Source organism: Desmodus rotundus, chromosome 9 (genome assembly GCF_022682495.2).
Source record: "Desmodus rotundus isolate HL8 chromosome 9, HLdesRot8A.1, whole genome shotgun sequence".
NCBI classification, from domain to species: Eukaryota; Metazoa; Chordata; class Mammalia; order Chiroptera; family Phyllostomidae; genus Desmodus; species Desmodus rotundus.
In genome coordinates, this window is record NC_071395.1 from 73,907,071 (window position 1) to 73,923,973 (window position 16,903).

General features: G+C 49.1%; 1 protein-coding gene across 1 annotated transcript in view; it reads right to left on the minus strand.

Moving 5' to 3' along the window:
• The window catches only part of PITPNM3 (PITPNM family member 3), an 84,592-nt gene that overhangs the window by 42,474 nt on the left and 25,215 nt on the right, over positions 1 to 16,903 (minus strand). Inside the window, exon 4 of the mRNA XM_053911831.1 lies at positions 1,969 to 2,016. Within this exon, the coding sequence (XP_053767806.1) occupies positions 1,969 to 2,016 (48 nt within the window). The remainder of the gene's footprint in view (positions 1 to 1,968; positions 2,017 to 16,903) is intronic.

Sequence of the window (16,903 nt, forward strand, 5' to 3'; positions counted from 1 at the left end):
TATCTGACAACCAGAGACCACCACCCCTGCAGGCCACAGCCTCAGACGTTATTCCAACTAGCCAGTGCCAAGCGGTTTCCTCTCCCCTACCTTCCTTTCCCTCGGAAAACACAATGAAGGTTCTGGTTTTCCCCGCACTCCTTCTGTCTCCTGACCAAACCTCATGCTTCCCCATGGTCCTGCACGGTGGGGCATGTCCCCTCCACTTGGGAACTGTACATAATAAATTTCTTCAGTGGCATTGATCTCTGAGATTTGCCACTCAGTCACCTCTATGAATTCAAATCCCAGGGTACTGCACATTTAAGCACAGTCCCCCCACCTTGCTGAGCTCTGTCCCTTACATTCCATGAGGACACAGTGCGCTTGAGGCCTGCACCCGGAAAGTGCCCCTGACACACATACTCATGCCCTCCAGCCCCTGAGGGGCTTTGTCCTGAATCACCCCTGGACCTTACACACAGAAAGCTCCTCAGGAGGCCTGAGCACCTACTCAGCGCTGGAGCCAGGCCCAGGGGCACTGGCATGGCAGGTAGCCCCCCTGCACCAGAGGGACGGAGAGATTGGAGGAAGGCCTCCCAGAAGGCTTGCACCTGGGGAGGGGTGGGCAGAGTGGACTGAGCCCCCTGAGGAAAAGCAGAGTTTGCCACCCCAAAATATACCTTTTGGGATATTGATTATTCTAAGCTGGTTATTTTTAAGAAACAGAAACTCAGAAAGAGCCTTTTACCTCCCACTTACCTGCCTAAAGGAAGTGAGCCATCACCTCAGCATAGCGTGAATTCAGTGTGGTAGACGGGGAGGAACCAGCAAAGTCCCTGGGCCCCCCTGTTCTGGGTGGTCCAGCTAGAATTCAAGAATTTGTTCACCACACGTTTGCTCATTCCCATCTACCTGAGAATTGCCTACCTTCCCTTTAAAGTCCCAGACCCCCGCCTCCCTCTCGTTAGTCCAAAACAGCATATAAGCCTCAACTGCCCAATGTGTCCTGGGGTCCCACATTCTTAGGGAACCCCTGTGAGTACGTATGTAGTAAATGTGGTCAGTTTTCCTTTCCATCTGTTTCATGTCAATTTCATTACTAGTCCAGCTGGAAGAACTTACAAGGGCAGATGGGAAACTATTTTTCCTCCCCCTACACCCCCAAAGCTACAACCACAGATCAAAATAGGAGAGAGAAGGGAAGTTCTGAGTGTACACCCTCCTCCCAAACACACACACAGACCCCTCTCCCAGCTTCATGTGGAACTCAGTTCTGCCCAGAACAAAGACATTTGAGTCGGTGCCCACCAAGTTCATCCCAAACCTCCAGGAACTAGGTCCTGACTTTCCTGTGGCAGCAAACGGGCATCTCCACCAAGTCTTTCCTGGGTGAATACTGTACTAGTCACCCTGAGAAAACACAGGCGGAAGGAACCTGGAGAAATCTGTCCCACGGGAAGGATGGCAAGGCCTTGGGAGGGCCCCGGGCTCTGCAGGCCTGGCCTCCGAGTGATGGGATGCAAGGACCACACCCCCGGCATAACCCTCACACAAGGGGCCTCTGACCTCAGTCGCCACAGTGTCACCGTCTGTGGTGCCTGGTAGTTGTCACCCAAAGGAGACGTCAGCTAAGGCTCAGGAGGGCTTGCTCTCCATTCCGGTCCTCCCCTCTCTACCCACATGTCAACAGCACGTGAGGCTTTCCGTGGTCCCATCTGCTCTGCTGGGCTCCACCTCCAGCCACTGGCCTCAAGCCCTCACTCTGGCTCTGCCGCACAGATGCCCAGTGTGTGCGTAGTTTTCCACAGGGCTCAGCTCCTGGGACAGAGAGAGGACCCAGGCCCTCCAATCCTGCCTGCAGGCCCAGTGGTGGAGATCCTCCCACTCCCTGGGCTCTCAGTGGACAGAGAGGCCCCAGGCCCATGGAACTAGGATCCATCCAAGGGGAAGAAAAGACACCCAGGGTGGGGGACAGGTTCAACTCACTCTGCTTTTCCTGGAGGATGCTGGACGTGCAGGGCACGCTCCCTTCTCCTGTAGAGAAAGAAAGAAACGTGAGCAGACCCCCCCATCACTGTTGGCCAGACACTAGGAGGCTACTTTTGGCTGCCTGTGCCCCTCCATTCAGCATCCCCACTCCCCAAGCTGGGGGTGGGCAACGTCTCTCCCACCCCTTTGTACCCTGCCCCACCCCTGCCACACTTAGCTCTTTGTTCTTCTTCTTTTTTTAAGCCTCATTTTTTTCCCATTGCTTTTAGAGAGGAAGGGAGAGAGAGAAACATCGATTGGTTACCTCCTCTACATGCCGAGACCAGGATTATATGCACCCAGACGGGGGAGCAAACCCAAAACCTAGGTCTGTGTCCCGACCTGGAATCAAACCCGCAACCCTTTGGTTACAGGATGGGGCTCCAACCAACTGAGCCACACCGGCCAGGGCAAGCTCTTGGTTCTTCATGCAAGACAAAGCATGGCACCACGACACCGTTGCCTGGGGAGGTGGGGACTGGCCGCCTTTCTCCTTTTCTCCTTGGCCTTCTCTGGCACCTCTCTCTTCCCACCTTCATAAAGCAGCTGCCCACCTGGTGTTGCCCTCTGCACACTTACTCTCCCCGCAACGGGAAGCACTGAACACCACAACCACGCAGACAACAGCCAAACCTCCATCTCTAGTCCCGCCCTCTCTTCTAAGTTTTTGATCCAAACCCCCCACTGCCTCCTGGGCATCTGCTCTGGACACTTCTAGGTAGCTCACTCTCACCATGCCCCCAGGAAGGGTCTGGAGCTGCCCTCTTCCCCAGGCCCCACCTCAATGAAGGTACCACTCCCACCCCACCACTCACCCCCCACCTAGGAGCTGGCCACAGCCTTTCCCTCTTTTGCCTCCGTGTGTAGTCAGTCACAGAGTGCTGTGGGGTCTGCCAGCTTTTCTCCTCAACACTCCCTCCCTCTTCACAAGACATAGACCGCACAGTGGGAGGTATTTCTGTGTTGCTCACAGGTGTGTCCCGGGCCCAGAACAGTGCTTCTCAATGTTTGTTGAATGGATAAATGAATGAAACACATACACACACTCCAATACACAGCAGCATACCACCAAATACAGAATTCCCTCCTATCTCCTAGGAATATCGGAATAGCTTCTTCCTTTTAACAGGAAGCTTTTTTCTTTCTATAATTATGAAGTAATATAAGCTTCATATGGAAAATTTGGAAAACTCGAACAAACATTAATAAGGAAGATCCCTTATAATCCCACCACTGACAGGAAACAACTGATCCTACTCACGTCCTTCCTTCTCTCTTTTTCCACACGCACTCTGCGGCCTATTGAGGTCATACCAGCTCTTTGCAGGCAGGAACTATGTCATTTATGTCTGTATTTCCAAAAAGTAGATCAACGGCTGACTCACGGGGGGCATCGTATACAATGAAGCAGCACAAAATACACATTTTGTACTTCAAGTTGAAGCACAAATGGTTCCCCAATGAAGTTACAAAACTTTTCAAACATCATCCCAGTGGCTATATAATCTGCTATGGAGTGGCTACATCATGGTTGACTTTAAAATTTTTTAAATATATTTTATTTACTTATTTTTACAGAGAAAGGAAGGGAGGGAGAAAGAGGGAGAGAGAAATATCAACTGATCGTCTCGCATATGTGCCCCAGCCGGGGACCTGGCCCGCAACCCAGGCGCATGCCCTGATCAGAAATCGAACTGGTGACCTGTTGGTCTGCAGGACAACGCCCAAGCCACTGGGCTACACAAGTCAGGGTGGTTGACTTTAAAATTATCCACTGGTGGAAAGTTTCTAAATTGCACCACTGGAATTACTGCTGCAATGGACATCTCTGTGGTTGGGGCTCTTTCCACATTTTCTGTTATTTCCTCAAAATACGTCCACAGAAGGAGAATTCTGCATCAAAGGGCAGGAACCTTCAAGGCTCCTGATGTGACTGCCTGATCGCTTTCTGTGACGTATACCTTCCGATTTGCACGCCCACCCGCAGCAAAAGATCAGTGCTATAATCTACAGAGGCTCACCTCCCTGGCACTTACTTTGGCCTGTTGAATTTCTCTGCCTCTGGCTTCACCAGATCAATCTTTCTACACCTAGCACCCCAGTGCAGCCCCATCATTAAATTCTGAGCCCGACAAGCAAGCCTCCCCATGAAGTGGCCCCGCTCATGTCTCTGGCTCTGCACTCACAGCACAGCCTGCCCACCTTTACCTGTTCTTCCTTCCACTCTCCTCTTTCAAACTCACTGTATCCTGCAGGCTAGGCTCAGAATCAACCCTGGGGCCACTCCTTCCATGAGGTTTGAATTCTTCCCCAGAAACCTCAATATTAAGGACCCCTGTCCTCAAAAGTCAGCTCTGGGTCCCAAGGGCCAGCACAGGGTCAGGTTCAGCAAAGGCCATCTCCCTTCCCTCTCAAATGCCCTCCTGGTGCTTACCCCATCTGACTGGGAACCTCAGAAAGGGACCTAAGCCCAAACCTCTAGGAGCTAGAAAGTTCCCTGTGTCCACAGTGAGGCTGGAATCCTGGAATCTGAGGAGTGGAGGCCCCAGACCTCCCTCACCAGACCCCAGCCACCGGGAGCTCGGTCAGTCAGCAGCTCCGTCAGAGCTCCACAAGGCTCAGCAGCCTGCAGGAGCCCCTTGGCATCAGGACTCCTGGCCCTGTCTCCATGCGCTGCGTGTTGGGCCTTGAATATTCACATCTGTCCAATGGAAGTTGCACTCTGCCATGCTGAAAGGCCCTCCAGCTCTGCTTTTCCTGCTTCCACGGGTGAGGTGTCCTGGGCCTGGAGGATGACACCCAAGGGACCAGACTGGGGTCTGGGATATGGGTAAGCAATGCAGAGGCCATGCCCCAGCCTGAAAACTCACTTTCAGCCCTGACCGGAGCAGCTCAGTGGGTTGGGCGTCATCCTACAAAGCCAAAGGTCACCAGGTTGTGGGTTTGGTCCCCGGTCAGGGCATGTATGAGAGGCAACCAATCAATGTTTCTCTCCTCTTTCTCCCTCCTTCCTCCTCTCTCTAAAAGCAAATAAAATCTTCCTGCCTGATAAGACCATCTCTTCTGAAGAATCTACAGATACCAGGTCGGGCCTCCCCAGCTTCCTTAGCAATTTTGAGTTTCCCTAAAACATGTAGGTATCCACAGCTTCTCCAAGGACCCCAGTTCTCCGAGGAAGGAGCCAGGAGGGAGCGCCACTGAGAGGTCAGTGTGCAGGACTCACACTGTGTAGACGTGCAGGGCGTCTACACAGAGAGAAGGGACCATGTTAGAAAGGAGGGTGGGTGCCAGCCCAGGAGCTGGGCGCAGAGGTGTGAGTGGGCAAGGCCGTCCCTGGGAGTGTGGGAACTTTATGTCGCCCTGTGCTTCCCACCATTGGGTCACTGCGATTTCACACCTGTGCAGAAGAGGCTCCTTCACAGGTAAGGAAAAGGAGGCTTGGGAAGATAAAGTCACTTACCCACTGTTTAAATCTAGTCCCTTTTGATACCCCAATTCTGCTGAGGGCTCTTCTCGTGACCCCACCTCTGCCCCTATTTGGTGGGGGGTGTGGAGTTTTTTAGAGCAAGGGCTTCCTGGGATGGCCCAGGCAGCTTGGGCCATGCTTCCTGAACTAGAGAGTCATTGAGGCAGATGAGGGCTGATACAAGTCAGGGGCTGAGGAGTGGGGAGCAGGGGTGTGGAAACGGGGGGGGGGGGGGGGGGGGGGCGGTGCCAGTGGGACTTGTCCTGAGGCTGTGACTGGCCCATGCTTCCTCAGGCTGGTCTCTGCTGCTGTGAAGCCTGGGCCAGGCATTCAGATGGCAGGGGGCTGTCTAGGCCACCTGGGCAGGAAGGAACTTGCTGGCTGACAAGGTGAGTGTGGAGCCAGCACAGCAGGAAGCTGCCTCCCTGCCCAGCCTCAGCTCCAGCCCCAGCTTCCCTCCAGCTGCCAGCCATCAGTTGAGCGGAGTGAGGGAGTGAGTGGAGGAGTCAGCTATGAACTGGCTTTCTGATTAGCAGGCTCCCAGGACGAGGGTGATTAACCAAATGTGCAACTGGCTCAGCCACTGCCTAAATGAGACCCCACTTGATCTGGAACTTTCCAGGGCCCCTGGGCCCCACAGCCTTGCTTCAGCTGGAGCTTTCTTCATAGGCTGAAGCTGCCAGGACAGCTACACAGAGAAGGCTGGGAATGGGGGCAGGGCCCTGGTCGCCTGCCCCAGGCTCAGCCCGCTAATCCTGCACTTCCCGAATTCCCACAGCCCCGTGCATCTGAGCCGCATCATCTCCTCCAGTGGTTTCCTGCGCGGTTTTATGTTTCCTCTTCCCAATCCCCTTCCAACAAACGAAGCTACCCAAGAGGCGAAATGTGCAGCTAAGATCAGAAGCACTTTCACCAAACACCTGAAACCGGGGCACCTGCCTGCCTCCAAGGGGAGGGTTGGGTCGCTGCTGGAGCAGCAATTCAGGAAGAAGAAACTGGGAATCCTCCCCCTGATATTCCAGAAGTGCCTGGCAGGATGGGAGTAGTCAAATCCCGTGATTGGCAGGCCTCCGGGAGTCCCAGCCAGGCTCTGGCCCAGCCAGGTAGCTCAGTTCATGGAATAGGGATGACAAGGGAAGATCCCTGCTCCTCCCTGCTCAGACTGTTCCCCAAACAATGAGCCCCTGCTGAGTTGCAGGGTCAAGGTTCACCCTCCTTGCCCCTCATCCGGCCCATCACAACCCCCTGTACACTCATCCCCTGGCCCCTGCTATGATCTTCTATACTGGCTTCCAGAATAATCTTTCTAAAAACTGGCTTGGCCCTGACTGGTGTGACTCAATGGGTTGGGCGTCGTCCTGCAAATCGAACAGTCGCCGGTTCGATTCCCAGTCAGGGCACATGCCTGGGTTGTGGGCCAGGTCCCCAGTTGGATGTTTCTCTTACACACTGATGTTTCTCTCCCTCTCTTTCTCCCTCCCTTCCCTTCTCTCTAAAAGTAAATAAATAAAATCTTTTCAAACATGAAAAAAAATGGCTGTCACTCCCCTGTTTGCACTGCCCTGTGGATCCCTAGGGGTACTCCTAAGAAGAGCCCATCTCCTCTGCCTGACATTCAAGCCCTCACCTCCAGCTTTCCCACTCTTCCTCTTCTCGCCGACCTCCCCACCCCTTTCACCAGCCCCCAGGCCAACACCTTGCACCCCAACTTCAGTCAAGATGAACTCTGTGTGGTTCCCCAAATTCCCCTCCCTTCTTATATCTCCCTCTCCATCGCTGCACCTACTGCTCTCTCCCTGCTGCATGCTCAGGCATCTTTCTGGAGACCCAGAAAGCCTCTTTAACTCCTCACATAGTGGCTCAAGCTCCACGCCCTCTTTGACCCCTGTGCCCTTTGTTTCCACTCTTGTTAGAACAATTTGCTCACTGGACCATATCTGCCCCAGCCCGGAGTCTGGGAGTCGGTCAATTCTGAGTCTATTTCTGAGTCATCAACGTGTCCCTAACATCGACTGGCACCAGGTCTGACACAGAGTAAGTGGCAGCACGTGTGCACTGAATGCGTAAGTGAGGGAGAGAATGCATGAATGCACCAGGAGCCCCTCACCTCTGCAGGTTCAGAAAGAGAGGCAAAGCACACACCCAGAAAGACACAACTGTAAGCAGGAGGGTCACCACTACAGGGGACAGCCCAAGTAAGCAGTGCTGGGCATGCAGGAGCTAGTCTGGAAGAGGCTGTGGTACCAGGGAGCTCCCTGAGGAAGTGCATAGGATTGCAAGAGCTAGAGATGAAATCAGGAGAAAAGTAAGGTGAAGGCAGGAAACAGAATAGCTCAAGTGGGCTCGAGGATTAGCAAGCAGCCCCTGGGCATCTGTCTGGAACACAGGGTGAACAGAAGAGGAGGAGAGGTATGGACCGGAAGTCATGAACACCAGAGTCAGAGATAACCTTGGGGTCAAAGGATTTAGCAATGATCAGACAGACCCTCGATAATATCCCCATGGTAGCCATTCCAGGGCTGTTTGATTTTTGTAGTGATGGCAAACTTAATTTACAATTGTCCCCGGGCAATTATAAGTATTGGAAGAAAGAGTCACTGTGATGGGGTTCACGCCAGGCCGGGGACTTTTACTTCACTCTGTAGGCAATCAAGACCTAGTTACCAACTCCGTAGCAGAGTGATATGACCAGATTTACATTTTAGAAGCATTCCAGTAGGGTTGGATGAAGATGGTACACTGGCAACCTGATCCATCCATTTTCTCCTGCCCCAAATCCCTAGAAAATGACATTATATATTTTCTATGAATTAATCTTTTGTGGTGTTGTAAAATAAAAAGGGGTGTCCTTAGCAGACCAGAAATTGTAAGGCACCCCCAAAAGGCAGAAGGCAAAGAGATATGATAGAGGAAGGTAGGACTGGCTATGTAATTTGCAGGGTCCATAAAAAATGAAAATGTGAGAATCTTGTTAAAAATTATTTTAAAAATTTAATACGGCAGAACATAAATGCAAGTGTAAGACCCTATAAATATGGAGCCTTGTGTGACTACCAAGGTCAAGTGCCCATAAAGCCAACTCAAGAGAGAGAAAACCATAGCTTCGACCCTGCAAAGGAAGGTCTGTGCCCAAAGGTGTGCATAGCTCAGAAGGAATAGCAGGCTCATAGGTAGAAGACACAGGAGCAAAGGAAGCTTTTGCAACTGTCTGGACTTCCACTGTGGATGATCCAGGTGCTATGGTCCTTCCCTCAACCCTTGCTTGTGCTGGGCAGAAGCATTTGTCCCCAGGTGTGAGAAGGGATGAATGTTTGAGGGCAGGACACCCTGGAAGGCTGAACATACCCAAGAGGAATAAAGCAGAAGTTAATGGCTCGACTCAGCCAGCAGCATTTTCTACCCTCCCCAAAATTAGATGGCAGCAGGTTGCAGCGGACAGACATATCGCATCGCTCACAGATAGACTGAGAAGGAACTGCAAATAAAAAATGGAGCGCACATCCAAATACTGCTAAATATCAAAGGAAAACCAACACTGCGGAAGGAAGATATCAAACTCAACGACTGAAGGGAGCACAGGGAGATGGACCCGTGGGTTCCTTGAACCAACTCAGTGTCATAATAACTAATGATTGTCAACTTTTAGCAAGCACTAGAATCATCCAAAGGGCTGGGTGAGCCACAGATTCAGAGCTGTACTCATAGAGTTTCTATTCACTAAGTCTGGGACGGGGCTCCAAAGTCTACATTCCTGACAAGTTTCTGAGTGACACTAATGCTGTCGGTCCAGGGACCACTCCTTGAGAACCATGTATCTAGATACAAGGGCATACACTAGAGTCAGGGACTGAATGGTAGGAAAAAAAGAGCTTTGTGGAAAGCTGAAGTCAGAGGAAATGATCAGGGACACCTAGGCAGTGGCTGCTTCCTTCCCCTCAATGACAATGTGGCCTTGATGACAGACACTGTTTGTTTCAAAAACAAGAAGAGCCCTGATTGTAAAATAGTCCTGTAAGTGACAGCTCATAGACTGTGAGTATAAATTATTCTGGAAGAGATATGTAAACCTGAGCATAAAAGATTAGTGACATGGCAAAGAACAAGTGGAATTTATTCCAGGAATCCAAGGTTGTTCAACATATCAAAATCAATCAGTGTAATATATCATATTAATAGAATAAGGGACAAAAACCACATGATCATCTCAACAGATGCAGAAAAAGCATCTGGAAAAATCCAACACCCTTTCATGATAAAAGCACTCAATAGCCCTGGTTGGAGTGTCGTAACATACACCAAAATGTTACAGGTTCAATCCCCGGTCAGGGTGTATACAGGAAGCAACCAATCAATATCTCTCTTTCCATTTCTCTCTCCTTCCCTCCCTCCCTCTCTCTCTCTCTCTGTCTCTCTCTCTCTCTCAAATCAGTAAGTATATCCTCAGGTGAGGAATGAAAAAGAAAGCACTCAACAGACTCATAATAAGGGGGAACTTCCTCAACCAGATAGAAGACAACTACAAAAACTAACAGCTAACAGAGTATTTAAAGGTGAAAGACTAAAAACATTTCCCCATAAATCAGAAATAAGGCAAGATGTTGGCTTTCCCCATTCTATTCAATATTACACCAAATGACCTAACCAGTAGGTGAGTAAAGGAAATAAAAGTCACCCAGATTGAACGGGAAGAAAAACTATCTCTATTTGGAGATGATAAGCTCTTTTTTTAAAAGATTATTTATTTATTTTTATTTTTAGAGAGAGAGGAAGGGAGGGAGAAAGAAATGGAGAGAAACATCAATGTGCAGTTGCCCCCTACTGGGGACCTGGCCTGCAACCCATGCATGTGCCTGACTGGGAATTGAACCAGCAACCCTTTGGTTCACAGGCTGGCACTCGGTCCACTGAGCCACACCACCCAAGGTGATGACATGTTCTTACATACAGAAAATCCTAAGGAATCGCTCCAAAAAATGAATAACTGAGTTCAGCAAGGTTTCAGGATACCAAATCAACATATACAATCACTTGTATTTCTATACACTTGTAATTAACAACCCATAAATAAAATTAAGAAAATAATTCAAATCACAATAGCATCAAGAAGAATAAAATACATAAGAATACATTTAACAAAACAAGTAGAAGATTTATACATTGAAAATTATAAAACATCACTGAAAGAAATTAAAGAAGACCTGAATAAATGGGAAGACATCCAATGTTCACGGATTGGAAGATTAATGTTGTTAACGTGGTAATATTGTCGAAATTGATCTGTAGGTTCAGCACAATCCCTATCAAAATCCCAGATGTATTGTTTGCAGAAGTTGAAAAGCTGACTCTAAAATTCATATGGAGATGGAAGGAATGCAGAATAGCTAAAACAAACTGGCAAAAGAAAAACAAAACTGGTGGATTCCCACTTCCTGATTTCAAACTTACTCTAAGTATGGCCTAATCAAGACTATGTGGTACTGGCAGAAGGAGATACATATATAATATATTATATAATAAATATAAGGATATCATATATATAATCAGTGGCATAGAACTGAGAGCCCAGACATAAACCCATATGTTTATGATCAATTGATTGTTGACAAGGCTGCCAAGACAATTCAATGGAGGAAAGATAAATGGTGCTAGTACAGCTGGTTACCCACATGCAAAAGGTTGTTTTAAAAAACCAAAACCCTCCACAGAAGAGCCGACCAGAAGAATGGAAACAGCTGAAGAGGAGAAAACTGATGAGCAGTTTGTTGGGTTAGAACAGAGGAATAGTTAGTTCCAGAACCCAGCAAGGACCAGAAATAAGAACAGGTAGGGCAAGGTGAGACATGGTGCCAGCGTCTGACTACGGTCAGTTTTGGAAGGAGGAAACATAAAGAAACACGTGAAGAAGTAAAAAGAGAGCCCACCAAATACAGGCGTCACCAACTACAAAACTGCACCTACAAACGTTGTTTGTGACTTCAGAACAACAAGAACTATTTTCAAATGTAAAAAAAAAATCAGTGTATCCACAAATTTACCTCAGACTTCTCAACAACAACAATAAATGCAAGAAGGCCATGAGGAATATCTTTTTTAAGATTTTTATTTATTGACTTTAGAGACAGAGAAGAAGGTGGGGGGGATAGAGAGAGAGATCTATTTGTTGTTCCACTTATTTATATATTCATTGGTTGATTCTTATATGTGCCCTAATTGGGGGTCGAACCCACAAATGTGGCATATAGGGATGATGCTCTAACCAACTGAGCCACCCAGCCAGGGCCATGAGGAATATTTTTAAAGATAGTTGGGAACATGATTATGAACACAGGCAAATTTGCATTCAACTGAGAAGGCAAAATATAGACATGCTTAGAAATGCAAGGACTCGGAAAGTTACTCTCACAGTTCCTGTCTGGAAGAATATCTGAAAAGAGAGAGTCTAGTACGAAGAGGAAGTCAATCCAAGAGGAGGTCACGGAATAAGAAGCAGCAGTGAGAACTATACACTGAAAATGGTAAGTGTTATGGAATGTAACGCATGTCCCAGTATGCTTAACTGAAGAATGAGCAGGCGAGGGGGCGGGGATTTCAGCCTTGCAATCAAGGTCAAACCAGAGAGCCTGCCGTCGTTCCTGCTACTCGGCATCTTTCTGGAGATCCTGTGCAAGGCAGTTTAATAAGAAAAATAAGCAAGTGCTGCGTGTCTTGGCAAGGACAGAACTGTTAAGATTTGTGGATGATACGACACTCGGAAAACTCAAGAGAGCCAACCGACAAACTATTAGCCCTAATAAGAAAAAGGCAGCCAAGTGGTGTGACTTAAGAGACAAATATTTCAAATATATAGCAGATGCATAATTTATATCCAGAAGATATGTGAAGAACTCCTAAAAAAGCAATAAGAAAAAGACATAATCCCACAGAAGATGAGCAAAAAAGGCATGGTTAAGAAATTCAGAAAAGAGAAAATGGGTTTGCTCAACACACTTATGAAAAGATGATCGACCTCACTAGCAGTCAGATTAAGACAAAGCAAAACAACGGAAAACTATCTTCACCCGTCAATCAGGTGAAATGTCTGAGTGTGGTGAGACCGAGTGTGGTAACACTGCGGAGAAATGGCCAACCGGATCCCCGGCCGGTGTGAATATAAATCTGCACAGTCTCTAGGGAAAGCTTTTTGGCATCTCTTACAACTGTCAATGCTTACGCTTCCAACCCACGTAGCTTTTTTTAAATAATGAAAAATTCCAATGTCTGCCATACCGAATGGTTAAATAAATTATGGTCCATCTATGGTAGAGGATACTATAGCACAGGTAAAGAGAAGGAGCTGAGTCTATATATAGCCATTTGAAAAGCTCTCCAAGATCTACTGTTAAATGAAAAAATAAAAGCCAAGTGGCAGCAATAACACAAACCAGGATTTATTGCTATAGAGACACCCCCCACATTGATAAACTCGGCAGAAAGGTCTGAAATGGAAAGTAGAGAAGGGAGACTTTGTTTACAGTAAGAATGTGTTCCAAACTAAGGTGACTATTTGGGCTCTAGTGTGTACATACACAGCAGCATTATTCACAATAGCTAAAGGCGGAACACGTCCCCCAGTGGGTGTCCAGATAAACGAATTATGGCAGATACGCACAATGCGATAGCATTCAGTCTCAAAGATGAAGGAAATTCTGACACATGCTGCAACATGGGTGAACTTGGAGGACATTATGCTGAGTGAAACAGACCAGACATCAAAGGATAAACGCTGGGTGATTCCACTTGCATGGGGTCCCCAGGGCAGTAAAACTGAGAGGGACAGATTGCAGAAGGGCAGCAACCACGGCTCAAGGGGAGTAGGGAGTGGAGAGTTCATGTTTAGTGGAGCAGGGTTTCAGTTCGGGATGGTGGGAAAGTTCTGGAAATGGATGATTTATAGTTGCACAACAAGGTGAATATACTTAATGTCCCTAAACTACACACTTGGAAATGCTAAAATGTTAAGTTTTGTATTTGTATATTTTACCAAATTAAAAAATGTTAAATAAAAATAACACATACAATTATAAAATAATAAATAAAGGGAACTGAGCTGATGCTAAAGGATCCCTTTCATTAAACTGCATATACACTGGGCAATATATTACCCAAAGTGTAAATATATAACCAAGCTCAGAATAAAGAAGGGAGCACACACAAGTGCCAGAAGCAACGAGGGAAGTGCAGCCCAGGACGAAAGCAGGAGCTGACGTGGAGGAGACCCATGGAGGATCCAGATGGGCAGAGGCTCCGGGGCGAGAGGCTGAAATCCACACTGTTAACTCCACAGACCGGGCCTCAGCCTGTGTGAGGTGGTGAGGAGCTAAAGTGCAGCCCCCGGTACAGCAGGGGTTGCTGAAAGTCTGCTCCATCCATAAAGGCAGTTCAGAAAAACACCGCTCCTTTGGGGACGCGGCAAAGAAACCCCTCACAGGCGGCGAAAAAGAAAAAAGTCACACATGAGTAATTAAAGCCCTAAGCTTCTGCCACATGGGATGTGGGGTCTAAATCTACACCATCCTCAGCATGGAAACACTAAATTGAGCATATAGCATGTCCAAGGTTAGGGAGACACTCAGGCCAGTCTCTTAGAAGGACACGTTCACAACCCAGGGCACATGAGACTCCCGCAAAAAAAGGAGGGACCAAGGTGAGCTCACAATAAAAAAAATGAAACAAAATCCAAGACACAGAGTTAGCGTGCACTCACATACGCACACGTACACAAACGGCCGGGATTAGTACCCTCCAAAACTGGAGAAAGCAGAACAGTCTCAAAGTGCCAAAGTAACATAGGCTTTAAATGGCTGAGGAGACAAAAGATGGACTGAAACATAATCAAGGTTTAGCAGGAACTTGGAGAGCATGAAGAGTCCTCGGGACACCCGGTTGAGTAAGTGGGAGGATGCTGGAAATCTAAGTCCAGGACCCAGGAGAGAGGTCTTAGCCGGAGATGGCCTTAGAGGTCAGCACCGAATGGGTTACGATGGGCCAGAGCATGAGCCACAAAAGAGAGTCGAGCCCCACGCTTCAGGGAAGGAAGCTTGAAGGAGGCAGAGGTAGAGCTCTATCTACACCACCAATTTTGATTTTAGCCTTTCCCACTAAGTGTTTGCAGGCTTTCCTCTCCCTCAAATAGCCCCCAAGCCTGTCCTCGGGCCCCTTCCTCAGCCTGTCTGATTGCATCGGCTTCCTCTCTGCTGTGAGCTCCTGAAAGAGTGCCAATGCCAGCCGGCTCCTGTTTGTTCTCCCCCACTCTACTTCCAGCACAGGGCTGAGCCTCTGTCGTGACTCCATAAACGACTGTGGGAATGAATGAAATTAATGTGTGTGTTCTGTCGTGTTGTGGGAATTCACATTATGAATGCCCCAGGGAATGAGACTCAGAAGGAGCTGGAAACACTTCTGGTTCCCTCTTCCTCTTCCCCTCTCCTCTCTTTCCCTCCTGCTCCCCATTCTGTGATGGGAGGAAACAGCATCAGTTCTTGACTCAGGAGAGCTCAGCCCCTAACTCAACCTCTCATGAGGACCAGGAAGCGTCTGCTAGAATTGTACTTGTGCACCACCGTCCACTCTTGTCTCCCTCTTCCAGCATTCTAACGACCTGTTATTGAATGTACTTTGCAAGTTTAGCTCATTGAATCCTCACAGCTGTTGTGCTAGCCCCACTCTGCAGATGAAGACGCTGAGGCTCAGGGAGGTGATGTGACTTTCCCTGGCCCCGAAGCCACAGACTGGCAGGGGTGGCCTCCAAACCCAGACCTCTTCCATTCCAAAGCTGCCATTGTTCAGCCTCTCCCACAATCTCCCTCTGCCTCCTTCTCCCCTGCCCTCCCAGTCACAGTGCCTCTCGATCACCCACTCCTTAGCTCACACTGTGTCTGAGTCAGACATTTTTTGGCAGACAAGTGAGGGTGGTGGTGGGAAACGGATGACCAGATGGGTGCTGAGTACAAGTCTGGGTTTGTCTTTTCATGGATACCAGGCACTGCCCTGGGGAAGCACCTGGAACCCATGACCCCTTCTGGGCCCCTTCCAGGGATCCTGGGGTGAGGGAAAGAGCAGACAAGGGTCCATCTGCAAACATGTGCCTGTGAAGACTGAGCAATTGTCCCTGGACTGGCCTTGATGACCAGACTCAGAGTCTGCCCTTCCTTTGAATGTGACAGTGGCCGGGGTTGCGGAGAGTTTTCTTTAAGAGTCTGGGTTTCTTGGATCTGACTTTGCAGGGGCCCAGGACTGTGCCTGGCCTCAGTGCAATTTGGGAGCGGAAGCCCTGAGCTGGGAATCAAGAGACAAGGGAGTCTGAGCATGGTGCTGCCACCGACCTGGAGGGCCTCGGGCCAGGCAGAGTTTTTCTGGGCCTTGGGTTTCTTCATTTATAAAATGGAACCGTCATCCCCGCCCTGTCCATTTCTCTGCATGGGCACTTCGGCATGGGGAGGGCTGAAAACCAAGGAGGCAGGATGGGGGTGAGCAAAGGAGCAGAGCCCACAGGCAGGACAGCCAGCAACCAGGAAGATGTGTCTCTCTGCTGGGCTGGGCCCAGACCGTCTCACTGAACAGCTCCTGATAGGCGGGCCTTGCCCAGACCAGCAGCTCTGGCCCAGACGTGACTGAGGAATTACCAGGCCAAGAGGGGAAGAAAAGGGTAGATGAGAAGGAGGGGAAATGAGAGGAGTGATACACGGGGTGGGGAGGAGGGATAGAAAAAAACTGGACTCGGGATAGCAAATACGGAGGTTAGCACCCTAGATCCTGAGAGAATCTAGCCCCAGTTCTGTGCCTCACTCCAGGTGCACTATAATTACGTACAGCTCCTCTCTGAGCCTTGGTTTCCCCATATGTCACCTCAGCTACATCCCCCACACTTTGCTTTTCAAAGCCTGGCCCTAGCTTTATTGTCAGGAGGCCTTTCATGAGTCCCCCTCTCCTCCCTCCTTCCAAAATTCCTGCCTCTCCCCTCTGGGCCCAACAACCCTCAGCTGAAGCCCAACTCCCTCATGTCTTGACTTAAACTATGAGACATATCACATGTCAGAGGCCTTGACTGAATCACCCTTGGTCCCTCCCACAAGCACTTTATACCCAGTAGATGCTGAGCAGACATTCTGTTAGTGATGCAGTGTGGGCAAATGGACAGATGGATGGGTGCCTCAAAGGATATGCCTGCTTTGTCTGCTGATTAATCGCCTGGTCAAAACTCCTCTCCATAAAAAGCCTCCGGGATTAATTCCCAGCCACATACTCCTTCAACAACTCGGCCCAAAAAGCCACAACCCCCACTGCTGCCTCCCTCCCCTGTCCCCTCTGAAAGGCTCCCCCAGTTGCCACCTCACTGCAACCAAGATTCCAACACCATCGGCCTGGCAGGGCTTGGATCCCGCCACCTGC